Source organism: Drosophila rhopaloa, unplaced genomic scaffold (assembly GCF_018152115.1).
Source record: "Drosophila rhopaloa isolate 14029-0021.01 unplaced genomic scaffold, ASM1815211v1 contig_115, whole genome shotgun sequence".
NCBI lineage: Eukaryota > Metazoa > Arthropoda > Insecta > Diptera > Drosophilidae > Drosophila > Drosophila rhopaloa.
The window spans coordinates 1-16,321 of record NW_025334990.1 but is presented as its reverse complement, the minus strand read 5'-3'; the positions used below and the strand labels follow the sequence as shown (position 1 = coordinate 16,321).

General features: G+C 40.2%; 1 protein-coding gene and 1 long non-coding RNA gene across 2 annotated transcripts; both read left to right on the top strand.

Moving 5' to 3' along the window:
- The first annotated feature begins 1,709 nt into the window (after nt 1-1,709).
- Nucleotides 1,710-7,172, top strand: LOC123038137. Its single transcript, XR_006417788.1, has 2 exons — nt 1,710-2,038; nt 6,926-7,172. It is a non-coding gene; the product is annotated as an uncharacterized LOC123038137 (long non-coding RNA).
- Nucleotides 7,173-10,890: 3,718 nt separating this feature from the next.
- Nucleotides 10,891-16,071, top strand: LOC123038140. The gene is made up of 6 exons (XM_044461891.1): nt 10,891-11,944; nt 12,164-12,299; nt 12,390-13,350; nt 13,490-13,777; nt 13,841-14,251; nt 14,317-16,071. The coding sequence occupies exons 1-6, from the start codon at nt 10,891-10,893 to the stop codon at nt 16,069-16,071; spliced, it is 4,605 nt and encodes a 1,534-aa protein (XP_044317826.1).
- The last annotated feature ends 250 nt before the right edge of the window (nt 16,072-16,321 follow it).

Genomic DNA, 16,321 nt, shown 5'->3' with positions numbered 1-16,321 from the left:
AGGCTATGTGCAAAATAGAGGAATATTGACTGCATTCGATGGCACATAAAATATAGATAGACGCTCGTTTACGTGAGTGTGCCATCCAATTTGGGGGTCACAAGAGTGTCCGCCGTAATGCTCCCTGCGGAGCGACAGTCCCAATTGTATAATTGGAATTTACTTCAGTCAACTATGCATCAAAGGAACCTTACTAAAAGAAAAAGGTTTTCTTATATACAGCAAGCTTTTAAATTCAAACGTTTCCGTAAAGCAATTAAAATTACTAACTTATTTTTTTAATTTTTAATTAATGCTTTAAAAACAAAATCAAATTTGTATTAAGTTTATAATAACTAAGCCACATCAAAAAAATAAATTTTTGTTATATATTTGATTAATTGTATACAATCGTAGAAATTTAAATCCTTAAAAGTTTTGTGCAACGTGACTTACTAAAAGCTTAATTTAAGGAATCTCCACCGTAGTGGGGTATCATGGTGCATGTAAAGTGCTTCTACCTCCATGTCCTTGCTCCCTCGTGCACTTGACATTGGCTTTCGAATCGGGTTTGTCGCGACATTTTTGCTCATTCATGCGAGGTACAGTCAGGGGTATGGAGGGGGTGGGTGAGCCAGGGGCCAAGGTGGAGGATTGGCCTGGTAATGGCATAGTCGACCCCCCTCGAGTCCTTCCTCTGCGGAGGGTTGGCCACGTGCCGTTCTCTTTCGGCTGTTTCTGCCTTTTCTGCTTTTCCTGCTGCACTTTAAACAGCAGCCAAAAAACCTTGACATTAGGCAGCCGTCGACAAAAAACAAAACGCAAAGATACTCAGGCCTTCGCTTGCGCGGAATTCGTCCTGCAATAATGGCACTGTACTAAAGCTATCCAACCCATACATTTATGTTTAGGACAAAAACTGTACAATACGTTTCTTTAAAAATGTGTGTAATTTTGGTGTAATGTTGTGTGTTTTCATTGTGAAATGTATAACTGCGTGGTTAATTTTCAGGTTTTATAAGAATGCAAAAACCAAACCAAGTTGGATAAGTGATAAAAATGGTTGAATAGAGTTGGAAAAATAAATTCATCATAGCCTTAAAAAAAAAATTTTTTTCTCTCTGCGAATTTAATTTAATTTTAATTTGATTTACCTTAAATGTTTGGATAAATAGTAAAAATATATATACTTACTAGAAAAAAATGGAATAAAGATTTTAATCTAAAACTACATTTGTTTATGTTAGCACATTTTTATTATGAAAATGTATAAAGTTAATTAAATTAAGTTTGTAATACAGAAATATTATTAAAAATGCATCCCCATAATTTTATCCTCTGCAAACATCGTTTAATATCAATCGGAGTAATCCCGTAAACCCTTTGTATGCAATCAATTAGTCGGCAGTTATTTCGGTGACCCCGACACACGAGTGAGTATAATTGAAATACCTGTATGTTCAGTCACCACAATTGTAATTGAATGGCTGCAGTTGTTGCTGTTGCTGTTGATGAAAGCATAATAACAAAAACACAGATGTTCCGTCAGCAGGTTGCACTTTGAAAAAGAGATAGCGGAAAAGAAAGAGGAGAGCCATTTTCCGCACGTTCCCTCAAAAATGTCTCTCATTTTTGCACTGCGCAGGACTTGCAGCACGGCAACACTGGCCGTGGAAGTGCGAGGAAAATGCGGTGGAAATGCTTTTGTTTATTCGCTTGCGGAACGCGTTTCTCGACGGTTGGGTCGCTCGCAACGCAGGAAGCGGAAGTGGTGGCGATACGTGCAACATCCGGCGGCAAACCACACAGAAATAAATAAAACAAAACCAAAAACAAACCTGTGAACACACACCAAAATAAATAGTTTAAATAGAAAAAAATATCCGCATATAATATAGTCTAAGTTTGTGTGCTTGTTAATAATATTAAGAATCAAAATTATTGCAAATAATTCAAAACAGCAAGTGCTTTCGGAAAGCATAAATGTCTAAATTTAAAAGTCGTTAAAACCAAAATAAATATCGATTATAAAAAGTCAAAAAGTTTGTGGAAACAATTTGTAAGTGCCTCAATAAAGACCCCCCTCACCTTTCACCTTTCTTTGTGTGCCACATTCCCTTTTTGTGAGTGTTGGTGTGTGTGTTTATGTATGTTAATTAAATTACCGTTATGTGTGCTTACCATAACACAGAAACACACATATACAAAAAAACCAGCTCTATCAGAGTAATTATAAAACACAAAAAAAACAAGAATGGCACAAAAAAAAACAAAAACAAAGGCCACTGAAAATCCATTTCCCATTTCCTTGTGCTTTCCACCGCTTTCCCCACCGCTCACTCATCATCGCATGTTTTGCCCGCCCTGACACTTGGGGCATATTTCTGTGTTAACTGGGCTGTGCGTGTGTTTATTACTGCGACTACGGCCATTGGCACGTACATCGGACGGAGGACCCTCAATCCGCCGTCCATGTCCTTGCCATGCCCCCTCCAGTCCCGCCCCTGCTTCGCCTACTACTCACAGTTATTAAGCGTCTTATGGCAACTCTCAAAGCGTCCCATAAGTATGCTATAGTTTTTGTTATTCCCCCTAAAGTGAATTCCCTGGAACACCTGGAGAAAATAGTAATATCCCATAAATAAAATACATTTTTATCTCAATCAATAGATTTTAATATTTAACCTATAAAAAGTTCATCAGAATTTAAACTGTAATATTCTAAAAGAAAATAAATAAAATATTATGTAAATCTTACTCATCATAGAATCGTTATTTTTTTAAATCTATTTTTAAAATTTTATTTAACCCAACAGATTTATAAGCAAAGTGTGATAACTTAAATTTAAAAAAATAGCACAAAGGTTAAATGGTTAAAAGTTGTGTTGTATAGTATCGATTTACCGTCTTGTATTGTACTTCCTTTATATGTATATTATAATAATATTATAATAAACACTGTAAATCATACTTTTTTTTAAACAACAGGGACATATTACATTTTTTTTAAAGAGTAAATTGCTTTTTTACGTTTATTTTTCCTATAAAGTTTTAAGAATATTTATTAATTGACCAAATATTATGGATTTTTAAAGGAACTTTTCCTAATTTAATAATAGCAACGATCCCGTTTTTCTTTGTGTAGAGGAGCAGGTGCATTTGACTCAGAATATCAGGTGAGTGCAGCAAGCTTCTGACCAGAAATCAATAGAAAATCAAGCTTAACGCTTATGAATATGATTCTGGGATATTACGGTACCCTGTTTCAGCCACAGCCGCATTTATTGCCCTTTGTAACATTCACCATTTGGACCACTTTTATGTTCGGCCCTTTGCACATCAAATTGATGATAAATTGCAAATTGCGGCCATAAAACCACCAGAGAGTTATTGAAAAATTTCACGAAAAAGGTCGTAAGGTAGCAATAAAAAAGGTATAGCATTTCATATTTATTTTACTTTTTGCAAACTTTTCATAAATATTAAGAAAGCAAAAGAGAAGAATGCTTCTGCAGTTGTTGATAAATAAATTGCTTTTGCTTATAAGTTGGTTAAAAAAAAGGTTTTTAGGTTTACCGTCAGAGAATAAAAATTTTATTACAAATTATTATAAATTATTATTACAAACTAAAATCGCAAAATTATTCCAGAAACGAAAGATTTACAGTTTCATTCCTTGATTGAGAAAATGACCGTTAACGATTTAGTTAACTAACATTTTGTTTTATTTTTCACATTTTAATTTTTGTATCTGGTAGACCGATTTCATCGAGGACTCATTTTACTAGCTCAAGAACGTGCCTTAACTTTCCTATACACATTATAGGGATCTTAACGTTAATATAAAGCTCGGCAACATAGAAAATAATGGTAAAATTCAATAACAGCCAACAAAAATGTTACCTTGAAAAGTATACGCATAAAAACAGAATAGATTTTGTTGTTCCTTCCTAAATATAAAAAATTTACCAAGCCAAAAAGTTATTTGATATTTTGCCATAGAGAATTAATTTAAAGAAATTTAAACAGAAGGCTTTATAATTCCCTTTGGAGTTTTTAACCACTTCCCTCCGCTTACGAAACTTTGATCTATCATTCTATGTCTGCGGGGCAAGTTGGACTGAAAGCTTTTTAGTGTCGTTTCCGCGTACTTCAATTAAGGGCAAAAAAACCGCTTCACACATTAAACATTAGTGGTGTTGCCAGTTAGCGGATGAGTGGGACAATTGCGATGGCCCGACGCAATTAAAGGACACCGACTGCAATTCGTCCTTTGTTGGGGGAATTTGCAGGGCAATTTAAGCGGGTTATTCGGGATGAGGATGGCGACATCTTCGACTGGCACATGACCGTATGCAAATTGCGCCATAATCTCCACTGAGCGTCGGGCATTGAGTCGTCGCCTATTGATTATCAGTTTTGCATACTAATATGCCCGAGTCGGCAGTGCATTGAAACCGAGCCAAATAAAGTGACAAGCTCTGTCCCACTGTTTGTTTCTCTCTGTCCCTCTCGCTCTTTCTGTCCGTCTCTTTCCCTCGTTTGCCATGACTGCTGCCACGGGGGTTCCCCTCGTGTGAATGGGAGTGTGTGCGATGTGTCCGGGCTTAAGTAGCTCTATGTGTCTGTGTGTGCGAGTGGCTATAGTATTTCTGTTTTTCGCTTTTCTTGGCTTTCGATTTCCATCATGGCCTGTTCACGAAAAGTTGTTTTTCCTTCGGTTCTGCTTTTTGCTGCCCTCTTTCTATACCCTCATCGTGAGTATTTTTATTTTGAGAGGAAAATAATATCTACTTACATATATTGAACACAACTCATTTCGTTCTTTATGAAATATTGGTATTAATGAAGATCCTTTTAATGAATCTATTGCCATTAAAAACACAAGTCGTGAAATAACTAGTTATGTTTTTTTTTTAATTACAAAATACAAATACTAAGATAATAAAGAATGAATCGCCTTACACCAAATATTAAATATTAATACACTGAAGGTGTTTTGATTCGTTTTCCCGAATTAATTAATTTAATCATTTAATAATTAATATATGGGTACATTTTTGACTTTTCAATAAATTATGTGCAACAAAAATGTCTGCATTAAATTTATATTATCACGCTAGTCTAAATAATTTACTACTAAATACCAGATGTCATTGATTCTGCATTCATTCTGAACATATATTTAAACAAATATACACACCATCCGTTTTAATAAATTCAAAGGAAAGTTGCCCAAAAAGAGGTATTTAAAGCTCCGTCCCCCATTGGGCCTTTATTTTCAGCTTGTTTGAGAAGTGCCAACGTCGTCGTCAACGTCGCCATTGTTTTCCCCTGCCTTATCACTCCGTAGTTCCCTTTTGGTGGGCGGAAACGGGGAGCGGTGTGGGTTGTGTTCTATCACATTACGTATACGCATTTAGTTCCAATTTTTGCCTCTCGTTCCACGGGTTTTGTTTTTATTTTTATCGGCTTGCGTGTGTAAGCGAATGTTGTGTTTGAGCCTTAGTGTGTTACTGTGTTTGCACTGCCAGTGGCGGCTTTTTTGCTTCCGCTTTTCCTTGACTGTTTTCCACTCGCTTGTGTGTTTCCGCTGGAGTCATAATGGGAAACAGCTGATAATACATGCCCCACCCCACCGCCCCCTTATCGGGACCTTTCTCGAGGGACGCGAAAAGTGGGCGGGTCGGCTATAAAAGAGTTCTGCTAATGGGCGTGTTTTTTAGGCTTTATGTGGTACATCTTCTGGTAATGTGAGGACAGCTCTTGTTTCCGAGTGTTGTAACATTGGTTTGTCTTCAAATCGATTGACGGCAAGCTTTTTAAAATATCGTATTTAATTGAAATATTTAAGCTATGAACTTAAATCCACGTTGTCTTCACTTAAAAACATTAAATTTTTTTTTCTTGCTTAAATCAACATTTACACCGTTCACAATTTTTGAACACACTAGACTCAAATTTTTTTTTAATAGGGATTTACAGCCATTTTAACATGTATATCATAATTTTATATGAAATCATTGTCCGATTTTCGTTTTGAACAATTAGAGAAATAGATATCCTCCACTTGGCAACCAATCCGATCGGCCTAAGCCATCAATCATCCCACAATCCATGAAATTGGACTAAAACATAAAACAACACAACAAAATCGCATCGATGGATATTGATGGGCGGACTCTGGGCAGCTGTCAGTTGGCATTAAAAGTTGTTTGAATGGCGAATTATAATTGCATTTGGTCATTTCGTTTAGTGAAGGGGATTCCCAAAAGGAAGAAGGGGTCGGGGAGAAGTGAGTGATTTATGGTGGGAAGTACGCATGGCACACAGGGCGTATGATAAATGTCTGCAACAAGCTAAATTTGTTAAGGATGGAAATGAAATTAGAGAAGTTCTTAAAGCGTATACAAATACAGGCACGGATAAAAATTAAGATTTGCTATGTCAGCTTTTTGTAAGCACCACTGTAAAATGTGAGCATCCTTAAAATTGGCTTAAAATATGGGAATTATATGTATATACAAAATATTATAATTAAAATAATCTTTTTCTTGCAGAACTGATCTAAAATTAAGATCTGTTTTTTTAAATGTTTTTAATCCCTATATTTATATTTCTTTGTTATTGTTTAAAAGTATAAATGGTTGTTAGGTTTTACAAAGATTTATATTGAGTATTTTATTTAAGAGAACTTAACAAAGTTTTTCCTTTGGGCTTAAGTCAAACCTTCTCTGAATTATCTAAACTATCATTTAAGTAATTATTTGTAGTGGTTTTATTTTATTATCATCCTGTTATTTGTATCCGTACATACACACACATTTGTAATATTAATGATGCTGCTGCTTATGTAAATTGAAAGCAGAAAGAAAACCGCAAAGCATCATCATCATCATCTGCATCATCATCAACTATAAAAGTATTTTTATTCTACCATTTCCAGCGGAATCAGAGCCACAGAAAAGAAAGCTGACAAACAAGCAATATGCGTATAGGCCAGGCCAAAAAGGACAAGATAACAAATCCCCCAGCGGCACTTAAGGCATAAATCTCAAACTCAATCAACCATCCGAGGCTGAGAAAGAGAGGGGAACAGACTCGCTAGACAGAGACAAACGATCTAAGTGGCTGCTGTTCATCTGGATATTGGGACAAAGCCGGTAGCAGAATAAGGAGCAGGAACAGGACCAGGAGCACCCACATCATCATCTTCTTGCATGTTGATTTCAGCTGAAATTGTGACCGCAACGAAGGACAAACAAACTCGAATTGAAGGGGAAAGCTTTCAAGGACACAACATGGCCAGGTGAGTCGGCTTTGGCTTTCTCTAAAGTGTATTTTGCCGGTAATTTATACATTCGTTCGCCTGTCAAAATATTTCCAGTTCAATGCAAACGAAAGCGAAGAAAGAATTTCGCATTTATCATTGGTTCGCCAAAATAAATGACATTGGCTGTATTTCGTTAAATAATAAAAGTGAAATTGCTTTAACTTGCTTTTCGTTGTTGGAGCACATGTAAGCAACAAGGGAAAAAACGCAGCTGTCCATTAGAGACTCGAATTATAGGGGCTACTATAAAATTTAATACCGCCAATGCCAGGCAACTTAAAGAACATTCCTCGCCCTTTTATAATAATTTCAGGTAAACTTTCAAATTAACTAAACTCCATTGGAGGTTTTCTGATTTCTGATACACCACAATTTATTTTGTAATAGATAATAATTAACCCATACTCGATCAAATTGTTACCATTCCTTCTTTTGTTGCCCCATCGAAACTTAATATGCCTTGCTTAACATATTTATTGTTGTGTTTGAATTTAATAAACATGTCAAAATTTAGTTTATAAAATGCATATGAACATGCAAAATTGTTGCCGTTTGGTTAATTATTGGCTGTTCTAAACTATGTTTCCTGGCAGAAATTGTCGTTTCAAAATGCATTTATCTTGAAAGGAGGCAAAATCCGAAACCACAAATTCAGTGAGGTCAAGATTTTGAATAATTTGCTTACTAAAACAGCACCACAATTTGACAATTGATTAAACAGGACTTTGCGGTTCCTTTTAATGGAAAATGCAATTTATGTGGTTGGACTCGTGCTCTTTCAATGTTTTCTCCGAATTCTGCTAGGACATGAATCAGGTTACTCGAAATTCTGTCCGAATTAAGGGGAAACTTACCTATCCATTAACATTTTTAGTGTGCTCCGTTTAAGAATTAGAAGCACAAAAAAGATAATGCCGAAACCCAAATGGAAATAGTCGGTTACCTTGAGAACATCGTGCCAAAATCGAAATTATATTTAGGATCCAGGATACACCCATGACGACCGAGATGCGTAGAAACAGAAGGTATCTTTTGTCGGAAAATGGAATGAACATTAAGCTTGATTATCAATTCCAAAGTGAATATGCCTTACTTCTGAGTGTCGAAATTGAGGCAGGCTGTCGCCACCCCTTCCTGTTGTGAAAACCTTTTCAGTTCTCTCTTCACATTCAGAATGTGAAATGTTGTGAGTATTAAAATAACTAAATTAAAGGTACCTAGGATCAGTAAGGGTCCAAAATAGTATATCCACGCAGACCAGATGTCAGCTGTAATCGGATGAAAATTGTTCCTCAATTACGGTGTCGATAAAGATCTAGCTGCAAATAAAACTCACTTTTCACCGAACATGCAGCATAACCAACTAAGGGCATCCAATTCCTTTTATTTGGGTCATTCTCCCAAAAGTGATTCATCAGATAGATTGCTCCAGTCGGGATAGCAGCAGTGCCCCAAACCAAGGCGCTGCAGACCAGAAACCGATAACGAGGTTCATGGCGACTGACCGATCTCAATGTCTTCCATAAATGATAGCTAATTACAGAGTCCCATAGTCCAAAAGCCAAAAATAATTTCAAAAATTTACCTGCTGGAGAGAAAATACCGTTCAATAAATTCATATCATCCAGTACCGAGATAAGAAACTGCATAAATAGACTGAATAGGCTGCACATAATGCACTTGCCGAGCACATTCCGAATATCTTTTAGGAAAAGATATATTGCCATCGTGAGGATATAGCATATCATTGAATTAAGCATGACTGAAAAAACAGAAATAGTAGAAAAGGTAGTAGCGGAGGTTCTTTAGCTTTGTTTGGCCTTACTCTCTCGTCCTGCTGGCCTTATTGTCTTAGTGTATTTGTGTAAAACAATCCTTAAGGTCCTTCGAAAGTCCTGATCAAACTGATGGGGATTATTCCATTATTATTATTTATTAAGCCTCGTGTATGCTGCCATTCTAAAAAATTCGAATTAGAACGTAATATTGGGATAAATCGAGGGGCAAACCTGAAACAATATGTATTGCAGTTCGTTCAAGATGAGTTGTTCATCCCAGTCATTAAACTGTCCCCTTGTTACGTTCTCGTTGAAGAATTGTATTTGCCTCGATTCGTCCACGATTAGACCGTGTTTGACAAACTCAAGCTTCTTCTCCAACCCATCGTTGCACTCTGCATGTGACAATAGATTCTTTCGGGGGCAGCAAATCGGGGTCCTTAGCTTGGAGTCACTGCCTTGTGATACATATTTCCACTCTTCGGTATTTATTTTAAAGTCATACATTTGGGCACTGGTCATTCTGAAAATATTATTTGAGTAAAGAAGACCAAATCTTCTCGGTGGGCCAGCTAAGACTCGAATGACTTAATTTCTGGAAACGTTTTAGCTTTTCGAACTCACAAAAAATAAAAATGGAAGATTTCGCAGCTTTGTGAAATTTACAGTTTTACAGAAGTTACAGGTGTTAAAATGTTATATTTTCGTTACTTACCGAAATCCCCCGCCTTTTTTTTCGGCAAAGATTTCTCATCTTCGTTTAACCATCCTCATCTTCGTTTAAGAAACCGGCTCCATAGAAACCAAAATTTGACTGGCTCTCAATTGGCAAACTGCACAGTCTGATATAGTATTATATTGGAACCCAGTATTCTGAAATCAATGTCCAACGATAAACGAAATAAATGTTATCTGCAATTTACGTCCCCAGCGGGATTCTTCTGTGGTAAATAAATGTAATGCAAAACATTAGGAAATGTACATAATTATTATTGTTGAAACCACGCTCGTATTATTGACTTATTCCCTTAAGACTGGTTTTTGGAAACGCTCCTATCGTTAGGGGACTAAGGGAATTGAAATATGTTTTCAAAGGACTCTTTATGACGCGAAAATTGCGAAGTTATTAAATTATGGTCCCACGGTTCTAAGCTCTGCAAATAAATTCCATATACCGACTTACTGGTCGAGTTAAATATAAATACATACTTTAAAAATTCCACAACTTACCAAAACGCATTGGAGAAGTTGCAGGAACATAGAATCAACTGAAAAATTATTGGGATTAATGGTAAGGCTTATCACCTATCGAAAACCATCAGTTGGATTGAGAAGACTATTAAAAAAAGTCGTACTTTTCCATTTCAATCGCTTAGGAGATACGTTAAAGTCGAGTGCCTCGACTATAAGATACCCATTACTCAGTTACCAATTTCAAAATAAATTTGGCCAAGGTTGATGGCGCATTTTGACAATTTTTTGTGGTGCTATCTGTTGAGGAACCTCATAACTAATTATAATAATTTGGTATATTCAATAGCATGTAAGATATTCTTTTCTTGAGATGGTCTGGTCTCACTTTGTTATCGGTCTCGCTCTCTTCTTCCTGACCACGAGCTGTCAACATGTGAAATAAAAGCGTATATTCCTATTGTGAACTAATTGACTAATATTCTATCAACCCAATTTGAAGGTGGTCTTACAAACCATTTTAGCGTGATCTATTCACCATCATTGTCTGGTCCTTCGAGAGCCGGAATACTTCCGCATCTACAAACTGTTTAAGTATATGTACACACTATGGAGCAACAGACGCTTAAACGCCTTACCCAAGCACGTGGTCGGCTAAAGGCGACCGTAACTCGCTTGGTCAATTACATTGAGAATCCACCTCCACAGAGCACTTACTCCGGAGTCGATGCCATACTGGCCCGGCTAAATCAAGCCTTTAGAAGCCTTGAAAAGATCACTGACGAAATGCACGTGTACGATAATGTGGAGGGTTTCGAGGATCCTACCGAAGACTTCCAAGCCTATGAGGAGAAGTACCTGCGCGCGCTTACCTTATTCGCGTCGTTAAAGAGCGACCTTCAGCCAAGCGCCATACCTCAAGCGGATCACAACATGGCCATATTGCTGCAACAGCAAAGTGAGTTCTTGCAGCGACTTTCTGAGAACGGAGCATCTACCTTGGCCACGCCGCCGCCTGCTGCAGTTTGTTTAACTGAAAACCCGTTGCCGAAAATCCACATCAAACCCTTTGGTGGAGACTACAAGGAATGGCCAGCCTTTAAGGACATTTACGAGAGCACCGTCCACAACAAGACCCACCTGGGAAAGATTCAGAAGTTTCACTACCTTAAGTCTTTCATAGTTGGTGAAGCGGCCAATCTTCTCAGTCACATGTCCATTACGGAATCAGCTTATGATTCAGCATGGGAACGCCTCAATGATCGCTATGATCGCCCAAGGCATATCGTGAACTCCTTACTGGACACTTTCATGGCACTGGCTGCTGCACCCAACGGCGAGGTGTCTAATCTACGCAAACTTACTGATGGCGCCAATGAAATCATTCGTGGCCTAGATGCAGTTGGGGAGACCAGCCGTGACTGCTGGGTGATTCATCTTGTACTGGCTAAAATTGATCCCGACTCTAGAAGGAAGTGGATTGAGGACACCAGAGGCTCAGCGACACCAACCGTTGCCGACTTGTTTAGATTCCTTGATGATCGTTGCGAGGATTTTGAATTAAGCCAAGCTACATCGGCAATCAAACTCGATCCTGGCAGCCACACGGACAAGCCTGCCAAAGCGAAGCGCGCACTTATTGCAGTGAACCGTGGCAATTGTGGTAAGTGTGGCTCTGCTGACCATCAGCTGTATAGATGCTCTCAATTTCAAAATCTGAACACTGAACATCGGCGCTCCTTTGTGAAAGGAAAGTCGCTTTGCTTCAATTGCCTACGCCCTGGCCACCGATCTTCACAATGTCAATCGAAACATTCGTGCAAGCACTGCAATGGCCGTCATCATTCTCTTGTACATCCTGAAAACATGGATTCCATGACAGTTGCTCCTGCGGACACTGCACAGGCCAGTCCTCAAACTTCTGGATGTAGCTCAACTTTGGTCGCCCAGACGCAAAACAGCAGCTCATTAACACAGTCACCGGGACTCAAAAGAAGCACATTGCCCACAGCTTTGGTGTATGTCCAAAACTATAAAGGGACTTACACAATTTGCCGTGTGCTTTTGGATAGCGGCTCTGAGCTATCCTACGTTTCTGAACGATGAAGAATACTAGTTTCCGGAATATCTTCCGTCAAGGCCGAAACTACAAGAGGATTGGCAACGCTGCATATCAAGTCAATGGTGTCACTCCAGACGATTGTTGTCGCAGCCCATGTGCTGGGCAAAATCACATCATCACTTCAGCGGGACGACATTAACGAAAAAGCTTTAAGGATCTACGATGGACTCCAGTTAGCTGATACTTCGTTTAACACATCTTCATCTGTAGACATTTTACTGGGAAACGAACAAATTTGGTCCGTTTTGTCAGGTGATAAAAAATATGACACCGCTGGAAATATTATTGCCATCAGCTCAATCTTTGGATGGATAATCACTTCCGTTGCAATGCCGCATCCATCAACCGCCAACACGCTCATGACTACTGTTGACATAAACGCCTCTCTTCAACGCTTTTGGGAGATCGAGGATAACACTGAGCATACACAACGAGACCCTTCGCACGCAAAGGTGGAGCAGTACTTTCTGACCACACATTCCCGAGACCCAGACGGCAAATACATCGTTGAATTGCCTTTTAAACACGAATGCCAAGAGTTCGGAGACAGCCTGCAGGGCGCTGTCTCGCGCTTCTATGCTGTGGAACGTCGCTTGCAGCGTGATTTGGAGCTACGCAAGCAATATTCAAAATTTATGAACGAGTATCTAAGCCTAGGTCATATGCGTAAGCTGGCCCCTGAAGAATGCAACACATCAGCCAAAACATTTTACATGCCACACCACCCAGTTCTAGGAAAGAAGCTGCGCGTGGTATTTGACGGGTCATTTGAAGACGTAAACGGACATGCTCTAAATGACGCCTTACACATCGGACCCAGCATACAACGCAACCTTTTTCATGTATGCCTTCGCTTTCGAATGCACAAGTTTGTGTTTTCGGCGGACATAGTTAAAATGTTTCGCCAGATCTGGGTTGCCCCTCAGCACCGCAACTTTCAACGGATCGTATGGAGAGAAGCTCCGAAAGATCCTCTTCAACACTTTCAACTCTGTACAGTCACCTATGGAACAAGCTGTGCACCGTTTCTTGCTGTCAGAGTACTGGAACAACTAGCGCGAGACCACCACGATGAGTTTCCCACAGCCTCAAAAAATTGTGCTTGAGGACTTTTACGTAGACGATGTCCTCACCGGCGCTGAAACTGAAGACGAACTACTTAGCTGCCGCGACGAACTCATCCAGTTGATGTCCAAGGCTAAGCTTGAGCTTGGCAAATGGGTGTCTAACAGCAGCGTCACCAGCCACACCCGGCAAGACGAGCTCCAGATAACCAGTGCGGTTAAAGTTTTAGGAATGCTATGGAATCCCCAAGACGACGTCCTGTCCTACAAAGCTTCACTTTCTACGGAGCCAGATGCTACTAAACGGCAAGTATTGTCAGATGTCTCACGAATTTTTGATCCTTTAGGTATTCTGGCGCCTTTGGTAGTGTAGTTCAAGATCCTTTTTCAAGAACTCTGGCTACTTGACCTGGACTGGGATTCCAAACTCCCACCGAAGCTGGCTGAGTGGTGGCAGACCTGTCGCGACGATATCAACTACATAACAAACCTAAGGATTCCACGTTATGTACACAACGAATCGGAAAAAATCGAATTACATGGATTTTCAGATGCATCTATAAAGGCATATTCCGCTGTCGTCTACAGCCGTGTAAGCAACGCGGACGGCACCTGCTTGGTGTCCCTTATGGCAGCTAAAACACGCGTTGCGCCACTAAAGCAACAAAGTCTTCCACGGCTGGAACTCTGTGGTGCACTATTGCTCACTCGCCTTCTCCGGGCTGTTAAAGAAGGCTTGCATCACAAGGATATAGTTGTGCATGCTTGGTGCGATTCCACGATTGTCCTTTCGTGGCTGTCGCACACCCATCGAAGCTGAAAACCTTTATCGCCAACCGTACTTCGGAGATCCTGGATGTCATACCACGCAGCGCATGGCATCACGTTGGCTCAAAGGATAACCCTGCCGATTGCGCATCGAGGGGAATGCTAGCAGCCAATCTCATGAGCTATGAGCTGTGGTGGAATGGACCACATTGGCTACACCTCAACGATCTGCTTGCTTCAAAGCTGCGTAGTGGCAACAATCCCACAACAATTTTGGACACGCCCATAATGGACGGGCTGAAATCCTCTTCACTATCCAGCCGCGTTGAACCTGAACCTGAAGCGTCCCCGATTGAGTGCCTATCGTTTCGAGTTTCTTCCTGGACCAAGCTGATTCGCTGCACTGCTTATGTTTTACGGTTTATGCATCGAAGAATGAAGAAACGGATTCCGTCAAACCTCACACTCACGTTTGAGGAAATCAGCGAGGCCCGCATTTATTGTCTAAGGCACGCTCAAGGAAGCTTCTCATCCGATCTACACCTGTTGCAAAGGGGAAAAGCTGTTGTAAATTCGTCAACACTTCGAACACTCTCACCCATGGTTTGCAAGAATGGCCTGCTTCGTGTATGTGGGCGCCTCTCAAACTCGCTACTACCGGAGGAAGTCAAGCATCCAATTATTCTGCCGAAACATCATCGCATTTCTCTGCTAATTTTGGAACACGAGCACAGGATACATCTTCATCCAGGTGTGACAGCACTTTTCTTCATCGTTCGCCAACAATATTGGATAGTTGGCGCACGCAACATGATTCGCAAGCTTACACATGCTTGTCTCAAATGTTTTCGCCAACGCCACAAAACAACTGATCAATACATGGCTGACTTGCCAGCCGTTCGGGTACGTCAAGCATACCCATTTGAAAATACTGGGTGCGACTATGCCGGACCGCTTCTACTCAAGGTGCACAAGGGACGGAATCCACGAAAGGAAAAGGGATACATTTGTCTATTCGTCTGCCTAGTGACCTCCGCAATCCACTTGGAGTTGGCTACAGATCTCAGCACGGAGACATTTCTCGCTGCACTTCGTCGTTTTGTCTCCCGTCGAGGCAAGTGTACCCACATCTTCAGCGACAACGGTCGCAACTTTGTGGGAGCAAAGAAGGTGTTAGACGAAATGTATAAGCTCATCCTGTCGCAGCAGCATAACACTCAAGTAACCCAAGCGTTGGCCAGTGAGGGTATCAGATGGAGTTTTATACCAACGCACGCACCCCACTGGGGCGGAAAATGGGAATCAGCTGTTCGCTCCGTAAAGCTTCATCTGCGTCGTGTCATCGGGAATTCTATCCTCACATTTGAGCAAATGCACACCCTTCTGGCTCAAATTGAATCCGTCGTCAATTCACGCCCTCTCTTCGCTACGTCAGACATCGAGGTTTCCTACTTGTCACCCGCACATCTGCTGATTGGACGCCCTTATACATCAGTTCCAGAGGGCGATCTTGGCCACATAGCAGTTAACCGACTGGATTACTGGCAAAATGTACAGGCAATGCTACAAGGCTTTTGGAAGAGATGGCATCAGGAGTACCTCACTACACTTCAACAGCGCCCTAAGTGGAATACAGAAAGGAAGAACATTGCTACTGGGGATATGGCGATCATCAAGGATTCAAACACACCCCCCGCCGCTTGGACTTTGGCGCGCATAATTGAAGTCTACCCAGGCAAGGACGGGCTGGTACGGGCCGTAAAGCTGCGAACTTCATCAGGAGAACTTGTTAGACCCATTTCTAAAATTGCCATCCTGCCTAATTCAGAAACTTAGTTTCAGGGTGGGCCGGGATGTTGAGGAACCTCATAACTAATTATAATAATTTGGTATATTCAATAGCATGTAAGATATTCTTTTCTGAGATGGTCTGGTCTCACTTTGTTATCGGTCTCGCTCTCTTCTTCCTGACCACGAGCTGTCAACATGTGAAATAAAAGCGTATATTCCTATTGTGAACTAATTGACTAATATTCTATCAACCCAATTTGAAGGTGGTCTTACAAACCATTTTAGCGTGATCTAT